Source organism: Drosophila willistoni (genome assembly GCF_018902025.1).
Source record: "Drosophila willistoni isolate 14030-0811.24 chromosome XR unlocalized genomic scaffold, UCI_dwil_1.1 Seg8, whole genome shotgun sequence".
Lineage (NCBI taxonomy): Eukaryota > Metazoa > Arthropoda > Insecta > Diptera > Drosophilidae > Drosophila > Drosophila willistoni.
Window position 1 is genome coordinate 1,940,197 of NW_025814059.1, and position 16,155 is coordinate 1,956,351.

The 16,155-nt window shown below is 40.1% G+C and overlaps 5 protein-coding genes across 5 annotated transcripts; 2 read left to right on the top strand and 3 right to left on the bottom strand.

Annotated features, from left to right (window-relative positions):
* Positions 1-63: 63 nt before the first annotated feature.
* On the bottom strand, positions 64-1,867 carry LOC6645946 (pyrimidodiazepine synthase). The gene is made up of 2 exons (XM_002068529.4): positions 1,723-1,867; positions 64-806 (listed from the first exon to the last, which is right to left on the bottom strand). The coding sequence occupies exons 1-2, from the start codon at positions 1,757-1,759 to the stop codon at positions 127-129; spliced, it is 717 nt and encodes a 238-aa protein (XP_002068565.1). The 5' UTR covers positions 1,760-1,867; the 3' UTR covers positions 64-126.
* A 1,793-nt stretch (positions 1,868-3,660) lies between these two features.
* On the bottom strand, positions 3,661-8,450 carry LOC6645947. Its single transcript, XM_023177595.2, has 7 exons — positions 8,392-8,450; positions 6,173-6,286; positions 5,057-6,111; positions 4,471-4,997; positions 4,360-4,412; positions 4,187-4,288; positions 3,661-4,119 (listed from the first exon to the last, which is right to left on the bottom strand). The coding sequence occupies exons 2-7, from the start codon at positions 6,247-6,249 to the stop codon at positions 3,945-3,947; spliced, it is 1,989 nt and encodes a 662-aa protein (XP_023033363.1). The 5' UTR covers positions 6,250-6,286; positions 8,392-8,450; the 3' UTR covers positions 3,661-3,944.
* Positions 6,527-8,240, top strand: LOC6645906 (transcription factor Adf-1). The gene is made up of 2 exons (XM_002068531.4): positions 6,527-6,849; positions 6,914-8,240. The coding sequence occupies exons 1-2, from the start codon at positions 6,693-6,695 to the stop codon at positions 7,402-7,404; spliced, it is 648 nt and encodes a 215-aa protein (XP_002068567.1). The 5' UTR covers positions 6,527-6,692; the 3' UTR covers positions 7,405-8,240.
* A 16-nt stretch (positions 8,451-8,466) lies between the features above and the next one.
* On the bottom strand, positions 8,467-11,384 carry LOC6645907 (pseudouridylate synthase 7 homolog). Its single transcript, XM_002068532.4, has 5 exons — positions 11,174-11,384; positions 10,926-11,116; positions 10,555-10,869; positions 10,389-10,491; positions 8,467-10,323 (listed from the first exon to the last, which is right to left on the bottom strand). Exons 1-5 carry the CDS (start codon positions 11,287-11,289, stop codon positions 8,847-8,849), a joined length of 2,202 nt encoding a protein of 733 aa, XP_002068568.1. The 5' UTR covers positions 11,290-11,384; the 3' UTR covers positions 8,467-8,846.
* A 231-nt stretch (positions 11,385-11,615) lies between these two features.
* On the top strand, positions 11,616-14,052 carry LOC6645908 (zinc finger CCCH domain-containing protein 3). The gene is made up of 4 exons (XM_002068533.4): positions 11,616-12,469; positions 12,531-13,094; positions 13,218-13,413; positions 13,479-14,052. Exons 1-4 carry the CDS (start codon positions 11,721-11,723, stop codon positions 13,890-13,892), a joined length of 1,923 nt encoding a protein of 640 aa, XP_002068569.2. The 5' UTR covers positions 11,616-11,720; the 3' UTR covers positions 13,893-14,052.
* The last annotated feature ends 2,103 nt before the right edge of the window (positions 14,053-16,155 follow it).

Below are 16,155 nucleotides of genomic sequence, written 5' to 3' on the forward strand. Positions count from 1 at the left end.
TTTTAATTTACATATTTTATATTTTTTACTTATACTTTTTTGTTTTATATTTTTTTTCTATTCTATTTGTTAGTTTTTTTTCATTTTTTTTTCTTCATTTAATAAAATATTTGTAACGAAATCCATTTACTTCTTGGCCGCGAAACGAGCCTTCCAGAAGTTGATATGAGCCTCATCAGATGCAATATAAGATTGAACCACCGGATCTTGCTTCAGGAGAGCGATCCATTTGCCAATATTCTCAAAGCGCTTCTCATCAAAATTGTATTGATCTTCGAATTGATATTTGACAACGGCCAAACGCTCGAACCAGGGCCAAATCATATAGTCCACATAGCCAGGCTTCTCGCCGCCAAAGAATGGTGTTCCACGTTTCTTCAACTCCTCCTCGAAGATATCAACGCCTTGCCAATAATCATCGAGTCCAGTTTTTTGAAGCAAAATCTTCATGAACGCATTGGTAATGGCACTAAAACGCTCCAATAGAATCTTATCCTGTGCCTTCTTCAATGGGTCCTTGGATAGAAGTGGATTTTGGGGATATTTCTCATCTACATACTCGCTGATGACCAGCGATTCGATAAGTGATGGCTTATCCTTCTCTTCGACCAACTGCAGGGCAGGCACTTTAAGCAGAGCGCTCACCTCAATCAGCCATTCGGGTTTCTCCAGGAGATTAATGTTAATGACATGATAAGGCACCTTTTTGGCATTAAGCACTAGATGGGCCCTCTGGGCGTATGGGCAATAACGCATAGAATACAGACGTAGGATTCCATCATCGGTCAGGGCGGGCTTGGCAGCACCTGTAATATTATATAGATTAGTTAATAATGTGCTACGTCATATGCAATTAGAATTGATTAAATTTCAAGCATTTTTTTTTCTGTGATAAGGTCAGTGCCATGACTCGACGGTATTAGATGTGTATATACACATACTTAAATACAATGGTGGTTTTTAGGGATAAAAAAGTGTTTTCCGTATAGACTTAGAGAAGTGAGGGGATGCGCAATGGATTAGATATTCCTTTCTTCCCACTTTAGAACTAATCAATTAATTACAAAAGGTTTTAATTTCACAACTTAACTCCAAAAAGTTTTGCACACGATAATTTATAAAATCCTTAATTCCACAAACGTTTCTTGTCATAAATATTTGAAAATACAAAACAGGACGACATTTTCTATACTATAGTTTTGATAAATCGATTTCTCTCGTTTTTTTCTATTTAATTTCATGATTCTGTTGTTCGTGTTGTTCTCTGCATATTTCTAATAATATTTACTTGCTAGCTAAATATAGTTTTTAATTGACTTAAACTGGTTTTGGTGTTTTTTTTTTCGCTAATTTCTAACTCTCATTTGTATTTCATAATCAATTCATTTTTCATTTTTTATTCTAGAAAAAACATTCTTTTAGAAATTTTCATAAACTAGTGCTAAATAGTAGAATCTCTTGGCATTTTTCATTAGATCGGACAACTTTTCCATATATTAACATTGATATAAGAATATTGCAAATTAGATTACAAGGTGGTTTTAAGCCACTTGGCCATTTTAAATGTTGGGCAAACTGGTTTAATTCATACACAAAAAAAAAAACACAATATTACTTTGCGACTTGCGTTAAAATGTTGCTACTCTCTTTGTAAATTAGTTAGACTCTCAGATGATGGTCATCATGTAGGGATTGCATGTCTTGATTCTGATTTTGTCTTACCTTTTCCCAACTGTTCGGTTGTTATGGTCTTCGACATTTTTTCAATTATAGTTGGAACTCTTAGTTACTTGGGGATTTGTTTGTGTGTACGGAAAGGCTCTTTCAATGTTGCGAACGGAGGCCGTGAACGTTTGAAACTCAACTGATGGTTCTCTTAACCGGTCGCTTAATATTTATACATATACAAATGTAAGGGCCAGTGCGTCTCATTCCAAAGAGCCAAAAGCTTTCGGAGCTTCCCAAAAACATGACTCTTAAATTTGTGTTTTTTTTTTTCTTTGTTTTGTTGATAATTTCTTCGTTTTCACATTGTTTATTCTGCGATTAAAACGCTTTTTCTACAATTTTGCGATGTTCAGTTTTGTTTTGTTTTTTTTTTTTAGTTATGTTTGTATGTTATGATTTCATATCAGTGACATCATGCCAACAAATGCTTGTAAATATATTTATTTATACATTCATATATATATATAAATATATAGACTATATGAACGCAAAGTAGACTTTTATTATATGCATTGGAGTTTTTTTGGTTTTGGTTTGTTTTTTAATTAAACTTCCTACTAAATACTACTACACATACACACATACATTTAGAGAAAAATTTGTTTTCTTCGGCGGAACCTTATCCTATTTACAAAATGCTAAAAAAAAAAGTATACAAAACATAAACAACAACTTCATTTTATCAGAATAAAAAAACAGAGATGGTGAAAATATTACATATGTATATAGAAAAGTATCCAAAATATATGGAATAAGAGAATATTTTGTTTAGTGTTATTATGTGATAAGGGCCATAAATGACAACAAAATGAAAATCCAAATTTTTTTTTATCAACTGATTGGAAAAATAACTGAATCATTTACAAACTAGAAAGTTCTGTTCGATAAACTTGCTTGTCATCCATTTATGTTCATGCATTGAATATGTATATGGAAAGCTTTTTGTTTTGTGTATGGGCTGAGGAATTATTTCACAACTTAGCTTCTACTCTAACTTCGAATGTCCCGAAGTTTCTATACACTTCACAATTGTTATTAACATTTTTGAGGTATATCATCTAGTTATCTGATTATGATCATATAACAGAAGGCCTCTAATTACAACATTTCATAGAAATTAAAAAATAGTGTTTATACTCATTGATTGGCACCTAGGTTTGAAAAATATCTTGAAAAACAAAGATATTATTTCCCACTTGGGTTTCTCTATCATTTTGGAAATTTAATAAGACCTCTAATTGTATTGCTTTTATTAAAAACCTCTTACAAGAGGAATCCTTCTCTCGATTAATGGGTTTAATTGTATATCCGACATTCTATATTTAGATCCTTTGATTGTATAAATTCTTTGGACTCATTGTGACATGCAGATCAAGAATATATATATATATATATGTATTTTCGTTTTTAATTATTGACAGATTTGTATTTCTGTGCGTGGAAAGTTTTTTTTTTTTTTTGTTTTTTGCAAAGTCTTGTGAAGTGTACCCTATATCAGTATATGTATGTATATATAATGCTTAGGCTGATCATGGGTGTGTATGTATGAAAATGAATTCATTCCGCTTTTGAAACAAAAAAAAAAAATACATTTGGCTTACATTTATAAATTTAGTTCAATTGTTAGAATTTAAATCGTTTCAATTGCGCGTTGTTGTTGTTAATATAATATAATTACATTTTGTTCACATGGGAATAAGTTGCTAAAAACTAAGTACATACATATACAATACATTTAAAAAAAATTCTACAGATTTTAATTAGATTTCTTGATCATTATCATCGTTTTCGTTAATATATTATATTATAATAACTTTTGCCATTAGATTGTTTTGCATCGTTGCCTTACGATTTCGTTTACAGTTTCGGTTGTTTCTATTTGTTGTTTTCTTCTTAATTCATTAAGTTAATTTCTTTATAATTTTTCATTCTTTTTTTCTTTTCTTTTTCTTATGTTTTTGTTAAATTTATGCTGCTCTCTATAAAATATGCTATGTTGCTGCATTTTGATCACGGTTCTTGCTGTTTCATATACATACATTAATATTATATATATATAAGTATATTATATATTATCTTTTGATTACTGGAACGACTTGAATTTCTTGAGAAATAAAGTGCTTGCTGCTGCTGTTGGCTACTCTCAGTGTGATTCTCACTCGTGGTGTTACATGTGGATGACTTTGTGGTTGTTGGCTGTTTGCTTTTTAAGGTCTTTAGGTGGTCATCAGGCCAGGTGAGGGTGAGGGTGAGGCAGTTGCCTTCATGTTGCCATAGCTGCCACGATGGGAGGACGTACGATTGGAGCTGCAGCTAGAGCTTGAGCCGGAGCCGGAGCCGGCATACTTTGGCTGTGACACTGTGGAAGAGCTGCTGTTGCTGCTGGGGCCGCTGCAAGTGAACAGTTCATCATATTCTCTACATGTATGATTTGGTATGTCAATTTTAGGACACACACCCCTTCTGCTCGCCATCCTTCTTGCTATTGAACATGGCAAGTTCGATTTCCGTATGTTGGCTGTTCATATGGCGTACCCATTCCGCTGGCGTTTCAAAGGAGCTACAATTGTAAGAATAGAAAAGGTTACTCTTTCACTTCCCCTAAATCTGTTTGGTATCGTGTTCTATTACGTGGTGCACAAGTCGCATAGCAGGGTCACATGATCCATATTATTCTCTTGTTGCTATAAACAGAAAGGACATGAATATGACTGGCATTCATACAACAGTTTGTACACTCACCGATACCCGCCGCCGTTTCTTTGCCGGCACATAGGTTTTTAGGGCACGCAGAGCGAGATTATTGTTCGCATTGCTGCTGGCTTGGGTACTTCCGCTGCTGCTGGCTGACCCTGTCATCACATTTTGGCCTGCTCCTGGCTCTGTGGCGTGTGTGCCCAAATGGCGTACCAACGTTTTGGTATCCTCAAAGGACTTCTGGCATATTTCACACACCAGCAATTGCTTGAAATTGTTGTAGTCGCGAAGTGTATGCTCTTCGGACTCATCCTGCGGCGTGACACGGTCGCGATTCACCTCCAATTTGACGGCACTCATCTTAAAATCCAGTGGCTGCTTCGGCGACAAAAGTGGCGTCTCGTCATGATTGTTGTTATTGGCATTGGCTGCTGTTGGTGGTGGGTTTTGGGACCAATCAGTTGGCTCTTGTTTAATGGTAAGGAAACTGTGCGGATGTGGTGGCGGTGTGGTGGCCAGACGAGGCGGGACCACATGATCGAAATGCGGCGGAGCATCATAGTAGTCGTGAGCTGGAAAAAAAGAATGTCTTGGTGTACATTTCTATCGATAATCTTCACCCCATGCTTACCCCTATCGCAGGCACTTTCCCGACGCAGACGTCGCTCATAGACCAAAGCATCAAGACCATCTCGCTCACAGATCGGTGGTTCCTCATACTCCGGACGACGCAATACAGCCTCCGCTGCCTCTGGGACCGGCCCCGTGGTAGTCATGGGACAACTGCTGCATCCGACTTCAGTACAAATCGACATGGGTGGCGGGGGCACTGGTCCCGACGCTGATGTTCCGACAACTGTGGCCGCGGTTGGTGGTTGCGTTTCAACTTGACTGCCACCGGGATAGCAGCACTTATCCTCGGGATCAATGGCCACCTCCTTGTTCACAGATATACCCAACTTGCTGCTGCTGGCCACACTCAACAGTCCCGCATGGGCTGCCATTTTGGGCGATTTGACAATCACAGGACTGTCCTTTGGCATTACGGAAGCGCCGAGGCCGCGAAATTGCTGATGATGATGGTGGTGCGAGTGCGGATGCTGGTGTGCTGGATGCGACTGTGGATGATGATGCTCGAGGGTGTACCGACCAGAGCTGCTGCCGCTACTGCTGCTCGGCTTGCTCCCGCCGTATATATCCCCCGGAAGCTGTGTGCTCATCGGCGGTGGCGGGGGCAACGTTGAACGCTGCGTTCCATTGGACACATACATGGCACTGGGCTCACGCTGCTGCTGTACACTATGCGGATGCGAGTGCGGATGATGCGACGTTGTGGTTGCTGTGCTGCTGCCACTGGAAGCGCTGGTACGACATAGTCCACGAATCTTTAAAATCTCTCCGCCGCGCAAAACCTCGTTGAGAATGTCATTGGAGACGGTGGCCTCGCCGCTGTACATATACTGCACCAGGATCTGTATAGCCCGATGGCTAAGATCGGGCGGAAGAACAACATATAGCACACCATTTGGCGAGGTAATCGGTGCCGTCTCAAACATTGTGGCAAAGAACTGGCTGCACGAGCTCAGTATAAATTTGTGCGCCGATATGCCAACCGTGGGTATATCCGAGGTGATGCCACTGTTGCTATACGAGCTATATAGCACCACATCGGCAAATTTTTCATTTCTGGAGGAAAATGTATACAGGATTAGATCCTGTAGTCATCATTGATACTCATAATACTCACTTGTATAATGTGGAAATGGAAGTGTTCAAGTAGGACAAATGCGAGTCCCATTTAAGGTGATAGTTCTCGGCGGCCATGTCTGCGACCGGAATCGGAAGCGCCTGGCCCGCAGTGCTACAATAAATACAATACAAAAATCAATAAAGGAAAACAAAAACAAAAGAAAAAGGTTCGTCGATTTGAAATTAACAGTCAGTTAACAGCAGTGGCGTAGCTGCAATTAACATTAAAGTTATTTAATGTTACAATGTTACAAGTCATAACCATCAAAATTCTCATAGCTTTGCAAAGAATGTCGAAATAAATTCAACTTGCAAAACAAAATTCATTGAATTAAGAAATCCAAAGCTGGCACGAAAATTTATTTCTGGCCCCTTTGATTTTTAGGCTACGCCTGTGAAATTGCCAAGCACAGTGGCGCCCCCGTGAACTCTAACGGTCATAAATTGTTTGACAGCGCTGTAGAGCGAATGTTTTTGTTGAAAGAAAAGAAATTAAAAGAAATTAGTAAATATATAAAATGCCATTTCCCCCGGATTTCGACATACTACTTATTGACCTGGTAAAAGCCAATCCCATCCTTTGGGAACGGGAATCTCGCAGTTCTCCCTACAAAGAGCGTCGCACTCGACACACGGAAATATGGAAAAGCATAGCAACTTCATTGAAGACAGATGGTGAGTAGGATAATTCAGGTCCTGGCCAAGTTGAGCCGAAATCAAACTACCTTTTTGTCATCAGTTCTAACCTGCACAACGCGTTGGAATAATTTGCGGCAAAAAGTCCGTCGTGAGCTAACCAAAGAAAAGGATGGCGTGGGGTCTGATTGGAGTCTATTGCGCAAATTGCGTTTCCTGCAGCAGACCACATACAGCCATCGCAGCAGTGAGAGACAACAGTCTAACAATAGGCAGCTTCAGCCGCCCAACAATGTGAGTTGGTCATCCCGGAATGGTTTACAAGTGCATGATGAAGATGATCAACTGCAGGAGGCCATGGATGAACAACAGGCAGCAGCATTACCACCTGCTGTTATACCCAGTCAGACAAGTCAGGAGGCTAATCCAACCACTGGTCCATTTACCATGAAGGTGATAAAGAGGATTGAGTCTCTCTTGGAGGGATTGGGTTCACCCAATCGTCAAAAGGCAGAGAAACGTATTTTGACCTATCTATGCAAATGTAATTTGCGCTCCCTAAATAATGAAGAAATCGATGATATACTCCTTTAAGGCATGTCACCCGTATATGTTTGTCTATCTGTGTGTTGGTGTGTGTCTGCACAGGAGTGGGAGAAAATCGAATTCGAACCAAAAACCAAACTCCTACTACTATGACGCAGTTAGTTGAATTGGGGGAATTGGTCAAAAGAGTGCGCGCGCAACCAAAAGCAATAACATGTCCAATACACTAACTGTCTGCCTGCCTGCTGCTCTTCAAAAAATGAAGGCGCGCGGGCGGTATGACGCCAAAACAAGCATTTAGTTTATTAATTTAATGACTCTACTACTACAACGACGACGAAGTTCGACCACTTCCACAACATTCACATTCACATAGAGCTAACTAGGCATGCGATATTAGCGAAACGAAAACATAACGAGCAAAAGGCGCGTCCTGTGCACCCTTAACGACAGTTCGTCTACCCCGCCCGTCTTTACTTACTTACAACACCGACCCGAATCGAACCGTACCGATCCTGCCTTGCCCCGCCTTCTCTCTATTCCCCATCACTATCCCAATACCAATACCAATACGAACTTCCAAGACTCTTTGCTTATCCTCCGTCGTCTCAGTTATATGTCGGTAGCCTATCTAATGTAAGGCAAATAGTATAGTATAGTGTACAAACTCCTACTACTACCACTTCCACTACCACATACTATTGCTAGATGGGTACAATGGGAATAACGCCACCTTCTGACAGTTTGGTATTAACACCAAATTATCGATTGATTTCACTCACATCGCTTCGTTTACACAAAAATCAATAAAATCCATGCAAAGCCAAAAAAATCAAAATATTGTACAGTTTGTTTATAAATACAGTTAACCAAAAATGTCCAAATATTTAATAGCATTTCTTTACTAATTTCGTTTGCAGTCAATTCAAAAAGCAACAGCAACAAAAAAAAAACTCAGAAAAAATACGCGCCTAAATTCAAAAAAATGAGAAAGAAAAATTGAAAGATATAATTTCTAAAGAACCAAAAATTCACCTTGGCTTTCCGTTTTGTTTTTTTCTTTTTGTTTTTTGTGTGGGAGATTTTTCTCTTGTAGTTTCACTTGTTTAGTATAAATCAAATGCACGTTTTATTATTTGAATATTGCTCGTGTTTAGAGAAATTGTTATAAACATTTAGTTTTGGAAACACACTCGCTTTTTCTTTTTGTTGTTGTTCTATACGGATTTTGGATGGGAGGGAAACTTGGTGCAGCGCGACCAAAGCTAACGCTTTGCTTGCCAGCGTACGAATGAATCCTGACTCCTGCCAGTGGCAGAGGCTACGACGAGAGGAAGCGAGAGAGTAAATACGGAGAGAGCCAGAAACAGAGAGTATAGCGCGCGCGAGAGAGAAAACAGCGCGCCCCCTCACGTGCGCATTGTTATTGTTGTGGTTGGTTTGTGAAGTAAAATTGATTTCCCTGAGCATATTGATTTTCTTGGTTACATTCAATTCGACGCCAGCTCAGTGGCACTGGCCGTGGCTGTGGGGTCGGCAGCAGGGGAAGAGGCGGCTGTAGCGTTGGCGGCATCACTGGCACTGGAGGGGTTGGGCGCGAGAGTGGGTGTTGTTGTTGTTGGCGTGGGTGTGGGTGTGGGTGTGGGTGTCAGGCTGGCATCCGCCTTTACACATTCCTCTTTTCCTTTAGCTATTTCTTCTTCCTTACTCATCATTGCCTCATGTTCCAATTGCATTTGTGTGGCTGTGGATGTGTCTTGTTTGAATAATTCTCGCAGTAACATGGTAGCATAGGCAGCCGTGGGCAATGAGAATTCCAATATCAGAGCCATATACTTGGCTTCCGCTATCGATGGCTCCGAGGTTGTTTCAATTTTCTTAAGCAGCTCCCAGTCGGATGCAATTAAGGTATCTTCTGGGGTTTGATAGAATCGAAAATTCCATTTCAAATTTTCGGGTTGAATGATTAATTTGCGATAGGCTCCTCCTAGGGCATAAGTTTTATCCTTGTGCTTCAATAACTCTGATGATAGTCCAACTTCATTCAGCATTTGCTCATACCATAGACCAGAATCATTGCTAGGATAGGTTATATCATGTCCTGGCAGGGGCAGAACTACATCAGTGAGTTTATATTTACCACTGGCTATATCCGATTCGTTAATCGGTTTCACTTTGCGCTTAAAAGCCGATTCCTCCTCCTCCATTGAAACGTCTTCGTCAACGTTTTCAGCATCTGGTGCTTCAATTTTCTCCTCCACTTCCATAATGGAGTCTTCCTGATCGGCGTAGACTAGATCTCCTGGTATTAGCTTCAAACCAAATTCCTTAATCCTTCTAGATGCTATGCGATTAAAAATGAAACTCTGATAGGCATGTGGATACAACAGCAACATATTTCTGGGAATCTGCCTTAAGGCTGCTGCATAATCATGCTCTCCAAACTTGGCCAGACCATCCAAAATCTTCTTTTCGATAAATTTGTCGCCATGGATCTTTTCTGCTGCAGCCGCTGAATCGCGTTTCTCCCACCACTCTTGTCTAATGGATCGCATGAATTCCACATCATTGTCACGCGGCTTTAGGATCAGCTCACAGGCCAGCTTGTAGTCACGTTTTAGAAGGGCCACACCAACTTCATAGGTGGGCACTGAGGAGCTATTGCCAAATCTTTGAAGACCATAATAGTTGATGAATCCTCGCTGCTTCAGCGACTCGAGCGATAACTCAATATCGGCACGTCGTTCTTTGGCTATGTGGCGCAAAGCGATACGAAAACGATTGCCCTGCAGATCTCCCAACTTGTGAGTTGCCTGTATGAAACTAAAGTTGCCAATGTGAACATTTCGAATGGAACGAGCTGCCTGAACAATGTTTTCGGGTGTACGGCGTTTAATTGAAAAGCTTTGGGTGGTTTTGGCACGCTTATCCTTCGTGCCACAATAATTGACCTGCGATGGACGAAGGCTAGAAAACGATTTGGCAATTAATATCGACCATTAGTCCAGTTTTTTTTTATAAATACTACTTACTTGAGTCGACTGGCAAGAATGGCGGCCACCTCACTGGTATCTATATTGGTCTTATGAACCAAAAAGCTCACAAACTCTGTTGGAAAGTTCCACCGATTGTCGCCTGAACAAAAAAAAAATGTATATTGTATATCAGTTGACAGACCATCTGCATGTTCCAACTTACTTCGTCCTGGCTTAGGTTTTAATATGCGAATGTTCTTTTTTCCCTCTACGTCTGCTGCCACTTGTTGCTCTTCCGGCTTAGCCGGTTCCTGCGCCACAGTGGTAGACACTAGTTTGCCTTTGTACAATTGTTTCAAGGTCTGATGTATTCGAGTGCGCTGCTCTTTGTCCAATTTGGTGGCATCAATCTCTATTTTTTGCTCACTTGTTGCATCGTATTTGGCCTCGGCCAACTTGACTATCTTTTGCCAAACTTCAGGTCCTGTGACAGATTCCAACTCCTCGCGCCATTTTGCTAATTCTTCGGGCTCCACATCTGTAATAAATTATGTTTATACATCAATTTCGCATACTATTCAACGGTGTACAGACGTTCAATTGCCACCTTAGGCACTGTGGTATCATTTAGGACCAGCACACGACCATCGGCATCAATTTCGTTGACGTGAAAGTCGGAAAATCTTGATTTGAGAATGCCGGTAAAGCCAGGAGCCTCGGGATTTGTAAATTCCGTAATGCCAACCTCGTGCTCTCGCAGTGTGGCTTTTTGCTGAAATGGAGGCCTAACATCAAAGGGGCATTAAATGGATGAAACGAATCCTGGTAATCTTATAACTCACTTGTTGCCTTGCCGCGGTTGACGTTCGGTACGCTCCTTTTTCTGGCCCCGCCAATTATTTTTGTTGTATGGCTTGGAGTGAAATTTTCGCTGACCTCTTCCGCGGTCCTTACCCATTGTTTTATTTAAGAATATTAAGTTAACAATTTTTAAATAAAGTTCTGCGTTTGCACGTTTTTGACAGCCGCATTAGAGATGACCGATTAATTATCGATAAACGATAACAGTAACTTATAAAATCTCTTATACTCATATTAAAAAAAGTGTTCAAATTTTTTTTAGCATGAATAAAAACATTATAATTTATAACTAAAAAAGAAAAAGATGAGAATAAATGGGTCAGTAAATCTATTTCATTATACGAAATTTTCAAATTGAAAGTTGTGATAAGTAACTGTCATCCCTATTTTTTGCACACTGTTCCCCGACTGTTTGCAGCACTGGAAATCAGGCCAGCTGGATACTAACGTTAGCTACGCTAGGAGAGTCACTTAGTTTTTTTCGTTTAATTTCCATTCAACAAAATCGAATTGAGCTTAGCATACAAAATGCTTCCCCACCTGAACGCCGAGGAAAGTCTGCCGCCCAGCACACGGAAAGTGTATATAAATCCGAATTTTCACAGCCAACAAGTGGCACGAGCAGCGTTTTCGCTGCAAGGTCATATTACGCACTCACATCAATTTCAGAACCACATACCACCGCCGATCTCAGCATTGAGCCAGCCACCAGCCATACACGTCAACCCACACTTTCTGCAACGCCAACATGCAATGTTTGAGCACTATCAAATGCAACAGATGCAACAGATGCAGCTTCAACAGGTCCCTGTGCCTGTTATGCCATATTATCCACCAATAGCAGCAGAGCCCACTCCTGAGGTGGTAAGGTTGCCGCCGCCGCCGCCGCCTCCACCAGTGGCTCCTCAGGCCAAGATCATTAACAAAGCCAGCACTTTCCTGGTACGAAAAGTGGCAAAGCCACAGCCTGTTCCAGTACCTGTTCCAACAAAAGTAGTAAAATCTGCTCCACAAGCTCCCATAATTACGATATCCAAGAGGAAAATTGTACGACAGGGTGTGGTCAAGACCACTACACCAGTTCCAGCTCCACCTCAAGTTGCAGCAGTATCAGCAACCATAGTACCAACTCCTGCCAAGCGCACCAAATACAAACTGGTGCGTGCAATCTCCCTGACAGTGACACCCTGGATCAAGAAAAGACGTTCCTTGAGAGAATTTGTCGGCCAATATGCCTTAAGGCGTACGAATGAAACAGGAGCGGTCAAAAAATTAAGGTAAGTCTGAGTAGGATTGACGCAGGAGCACAGATAATGAATCTCTGGGCCTTATTTACAGTTCAAAGCCTCTTGTGCTAAAGCGAAGCATAAACAAATCGCTGAGCATGGTTAGCCTCCATGGAGTGATGTTCAAAAAGACAGCTAAAAATAAGCTAACTAAACTGGATTCCCCCAGATCGATGACGACGGTGAAAAAAGCCCCAGCACCTTCCGCTTTAACAAGAACTGTAAAACGAAACATTTCCGGTCGTACATTATTTGTAAGTGGCAATAAATTTGTCCTGGATCCCACGGGCTGTCGTCTGACCAGAGTGCAGACTACATCCACGTCCCAACTGCCATTGGTGAATCCCAGTAAAATGCCACGGCGTCGTATCGATCTTGGTGGACTCACTTATATAGCCTCCGCCAAGGCTCAAAATGTTTTCATACGCACCACAAATCATTTATCGCGCGCCCATTTGATGTCCGCCAGGCAAAGGAGTTTGCATATGCTCAACGGATCGTTGGTGAAGACAAATGTACCCTGTGCCATTTTCCAACGATTAGGCAAGTGTGCTGCCCATAGTCGAGGAAAGTGCCGCAAATTGCATGATAAACGACAAGTAGCCATCTGTCCAAGGTTTGTGTGCTGTCCAATTAATTTAGAGGCAATCCTACTTGCCTAAGGTTCTTCTGTCCGATTCCATTTCAAGTGGACCCCAACAATGGGCTGCTCTTCTTTTGTCTTGATCTCTTTTCACAGATTTCTCCACGGCGATTGTACGAAAAAGGACTGTCTGCTCTCTCATAATGTATCCCTTGAAAAGATGCCTGTTTGTCGGTTTTATCTACGCGGTGTTTGTGTCAGAGAGGATTGTCCCTATCTGCACAAAAAACTTGGACGAAAGGCAGAGATCTGCATTGAATTCCTGCGTGGATATTGTCCGCTTGCTGCCGAGGTAAGTAACTGGTAGAAACTTTCACACGCTTGTCCCCATTAACTCTTAATCGAACTCTATTCAAGTGCAATAAACGTCATGAATTTATCTGCCCTGAAGTGGAGCGGAACGGCAAATGTGAAGTGGCCAGTTGCCCCATATGTAAGCAGAAGCCAAAGGCTTTGACCAAAACCAAATCTGAACCCAAGCCAAGGGTCAAAAGCAATATTGTGAAACTAACAGAGGAGGTAACAAATCCTCCAGAAGCGCCCAGTAGTTCGCGTTATTTCAAGCAGGAAGATGACAAAGCAGTGATAGATCCCACCTCAGAGCATGCTAATGTAGATAATACCAATGATTTAGACAAACAAACTTCCCAAGATGTCGACGACGACGATGACGAGGATGAGGACGAGGCATGTGCGGATGTAAGTGGTCTACAAAGACGTCCTAAACTGGGAATGCTGCCCGCATTTATACCTCTCGGCAACGAGGAATAGGATACAACTGACTTGCCTTGGACATCATGATGTTTCAGGTACAAATTAATAATTATTATACTTGTTTAGTTTAAGCTACAATTTCTTTGGTTTTATTTTATTTTATGAATAAAATCTAGATTTCTAAGAAGTAAATATAGACGAAACAAAACAAAACAAATTGTTTTCTTTGTATTGGGATAGACGGAAAATCTTGGATTCAGATATACGATCTTTTAACCAAGTAAATTCTAAAGACAAGTAAGAGCGAAGTCAAGTTTCACATATTTGGCTCAAACAAGGCGAAGCGAATTCATTTTCCCAAGTATTTGGCCCGAAAGAAACGAGGCGAAGTCAAGTTTCATGCATTTGGCTCACATAAGCGAAGCGAAATAATCTTTTCCCCCCAGTTAGTGTTGTTTTTGTTGTCGTGGTAAGCGGTTGTGTGTCGATCGGTCGATAGTCGATAATTTTGTTTATTTGAAAAGCCACAAAAATTGTTTTTCAAAATAATTTCAATTGAAAATTTATATTTAGTCTGATCGAATGAGCATTTCATTAAGGAACCGACTGTAAATAAAATGTATAAACAAAAGAGATAATAAACCGTGGCATATATAACAAAGAGAACGCAACACGGATTTCGGTTTTATACGGGCAACAACATCAGGCAAAACCAGAGTTTTTCTGTGTTGTTCAAGTGAGTGGAGTGCAGTTTTGTTTGCGTTTTTCTTTTTGTTTTTTGCTTCTTTTTTTGTTTGTTGGTTTGTTTGTTATTTTGTGAGCCGAAAGTGAAGTGCCAAAAATGGTTAGAAACCCAAAAAAGTCAAAATACACTGACGACAGCAGTTCAAAGGACTCGAAAGCAGCAGCAAAATTGGACATCTGTTCGGGATTTGGATGTTGTTGGCATTCCACAGTTCGCATGCTCTTTTCACCTCGCAAGAAAAATGAAAAAAAACACAGAATATAAAGGAGAAAAAAAACCAGGCCATGAAATTTTTTTCTGCATTTTCGCCACACAACTCTTGCCTCTGCCTCTGTCTCAGCCTTTACCTTTGCCGCTGTTGCCTGTTGCTGCCCCTGATGTATGTGTGTGTGTGTGTGTGTTGCTGTTGTTGTAATTTTTCCGAAACGTTCTCGCTTTGGTGCATTCCAAAGTAAATGCTACTAATAACAAAAACCAAGCAAGGCCAGTGGTTGTTGTAGTAAAGAAAGAACAAAAAAAAAAGGAAGGCAATCCAAAGATTGGCCGCTTCCAGCAAAAAAAAAAAAAAACTAAGAAAAAAGTTGCTTGACTTGTTTGACCCGCGTTCGAGTCTCTCTTTCTATGAGAGAATATATGTGTATGTGTATGAGTGTGTGTGTATTTGTGTATCTTTGTGTGAGTGTGTGCTTCAGCTTCTTCTTCTTCTTTAACTTCTTCTCTTCTGCTTGTTGGCCAAGTCAACCTCAACGGCGGCCGTTGCCGCATTCTACATAAATTACCAAACCCAAATGACACATAAAAGCCATAAAAATGAATTTTTAATTTATGCAGCAACAGCAGCAGCAGCAACAACAACAACAACAACATTAATATAACGGCTGCAAAACTCTATATTTATGTAATAAACAAACAAACAAATCAAAAAAAAAAGAAGAAAAGAAAAACAAAAAATTTCAAAAAAAGACTGCAAATATTTGGGAATTAGTCAAATTTTGATAGTGTGTGTGTGTGTATGTGTGTGTGTGTACCTGCCAGCTTAAGCATTTATGTATATATGTGTGTGTGTGTGAAAATCAAGTTCGTTGCCTAAGTCTTTTGTTTTGCTGTGAAGTAACTCAACAATCAATTCAAAACATTTGTTTGAATCTATTTGAATGTAAAATAAATACATTTAAATAAAAAGAAAAACAACAATTGTTAACTTGTATTTAAATTAGAAATTAATATTTCTTACCAAATTATGCTCCAATTTTGAAAATGTAAAGAAACTTCAATCGAAATGCTTTAAATAAATGGGACTTAGATATGTTTGCACTCAAATATAAAGTGTGTAAAGAGAATCTAACTAAATTAAAGTAAATACAGCAATAAAAAGTATTAGCCTCAGTTTGTTTAAACAGATAGACAAGCTTTTTAGCCAAAAGCTGCAAATAATTCACACAAAGACGACTGATTTAAATTCCAAATACAAATCTAAGCATTGTCATAATTTAATAATTGATTTCGACAATTAATTCTACAGTTGCCGAATAAAAACTAAAAAAGAAACCATCTCAACATCTTCATCAGCAACAA

What these genes read in the sequence shown, in the direction of transcription:
- LOC6645946 (XM_002068529.4), bottom strand. Translation starts at nt 1,759, where the DNA reads ATGTCGAAGACCATAACAACCGAACAGTTGGGAAAAG. An exon ending in AACCGAACAGTTGGGAAAAG is followed by an intron (nt 807 to 1,722) that starts GTAAGACAAAAT and finishes ATAATATTACAG; the next exon opens with GTGCTGCCAAGCCCGCCCTG.
- LOC6645947 (XM_023177595.2), bottom strand. Translation starts at nt 6,249, where the DNA reads ATGGCCGCCGAGAACTATCACCTTAAATGGGACTCGCATTTGTCCTAC. An exon ending in TCCATTTCCACATTATACAA is followed by an intron (nt 6,112 to 6,172) that starts GTGAGTATTATG and finishes ATTTTCCTCCAG; the next exon opens with AAATGAAAAATTTGCCGATG. An exon ending in GGAAAGTGCCTGCGATAGGG is followed by an intron (nt 4,998 to 5,056) that starts GTAAGCATGGGG and finishes CTTTTTTTCCAG; the next exon opens with CTCACGACTACTATGATGCT.
- LOC6645906 (XM_002068531.4), top strand. Translation starts at nt 6,693, where the DNA reads ATGCCATTTCCCCCGGATTTCGACATACTACTTATTGACCTGGTAAAA. An exon ending in AACTTCATTGAAGACAGATG is followed by an intron (nt 6,850 to 6,913) that starts GTGAGTAGGATA and finishes TTTTGTCATCAG; the next exon opens with TTCTAACCTGCACAACGCGT.
- LOC6645907 (XM_002068532.4), bottom strand. Translation starts at nt 11,289, where the DNA reads ATGGGTAAGGACCGCGGAAGAGGTCAGCGAAAATTTCACTCCAAGCCA. An exon ending in CAACCGCGGCAAGGCAACAA is followed by an intron (nt 11,117 to 11,173) that starts GTGAGTTATAAG and finishes CTTTGATGTTAG; the next exon opens with GCCTCCATTTCAGCAAAAAG. An exon ending in AAAACCTAAGCCAGGACGAA is followed by an intron (nt 10,492 to 10,554) that starts GTAAGTTGGAAC and finishes TTTTTTGTTCAG; the next exon opens with GCGACAATCGGTGGAACTTT.
- LOC6645908 (XM_002068533.4), top strand. Translation starts at nt 11,721, where the DNA reads ATGCTTCCCCACCTGAACGCCGAGGAAAGTCTGCCGCCCAGCACACGG. An exon ending in CAAGTAGCCATCTGTCCAAG is followed by an intron (nt 13,095 to 13,217) that starts GTTTGTGTGCTG and finishes CTCTTTTCACAG; the next exon opens with ATTTCTCCACGGCGATTGTA. An exon ending in ATTGTCCGCTTGCTGCCGAG is followed by an intron (nt 13,414 to 13,478) that starts GTAAGTAACTGG and finishes ACTCTATTCAAG; the next exon opens with TGCAATAAACGTCATGAATT.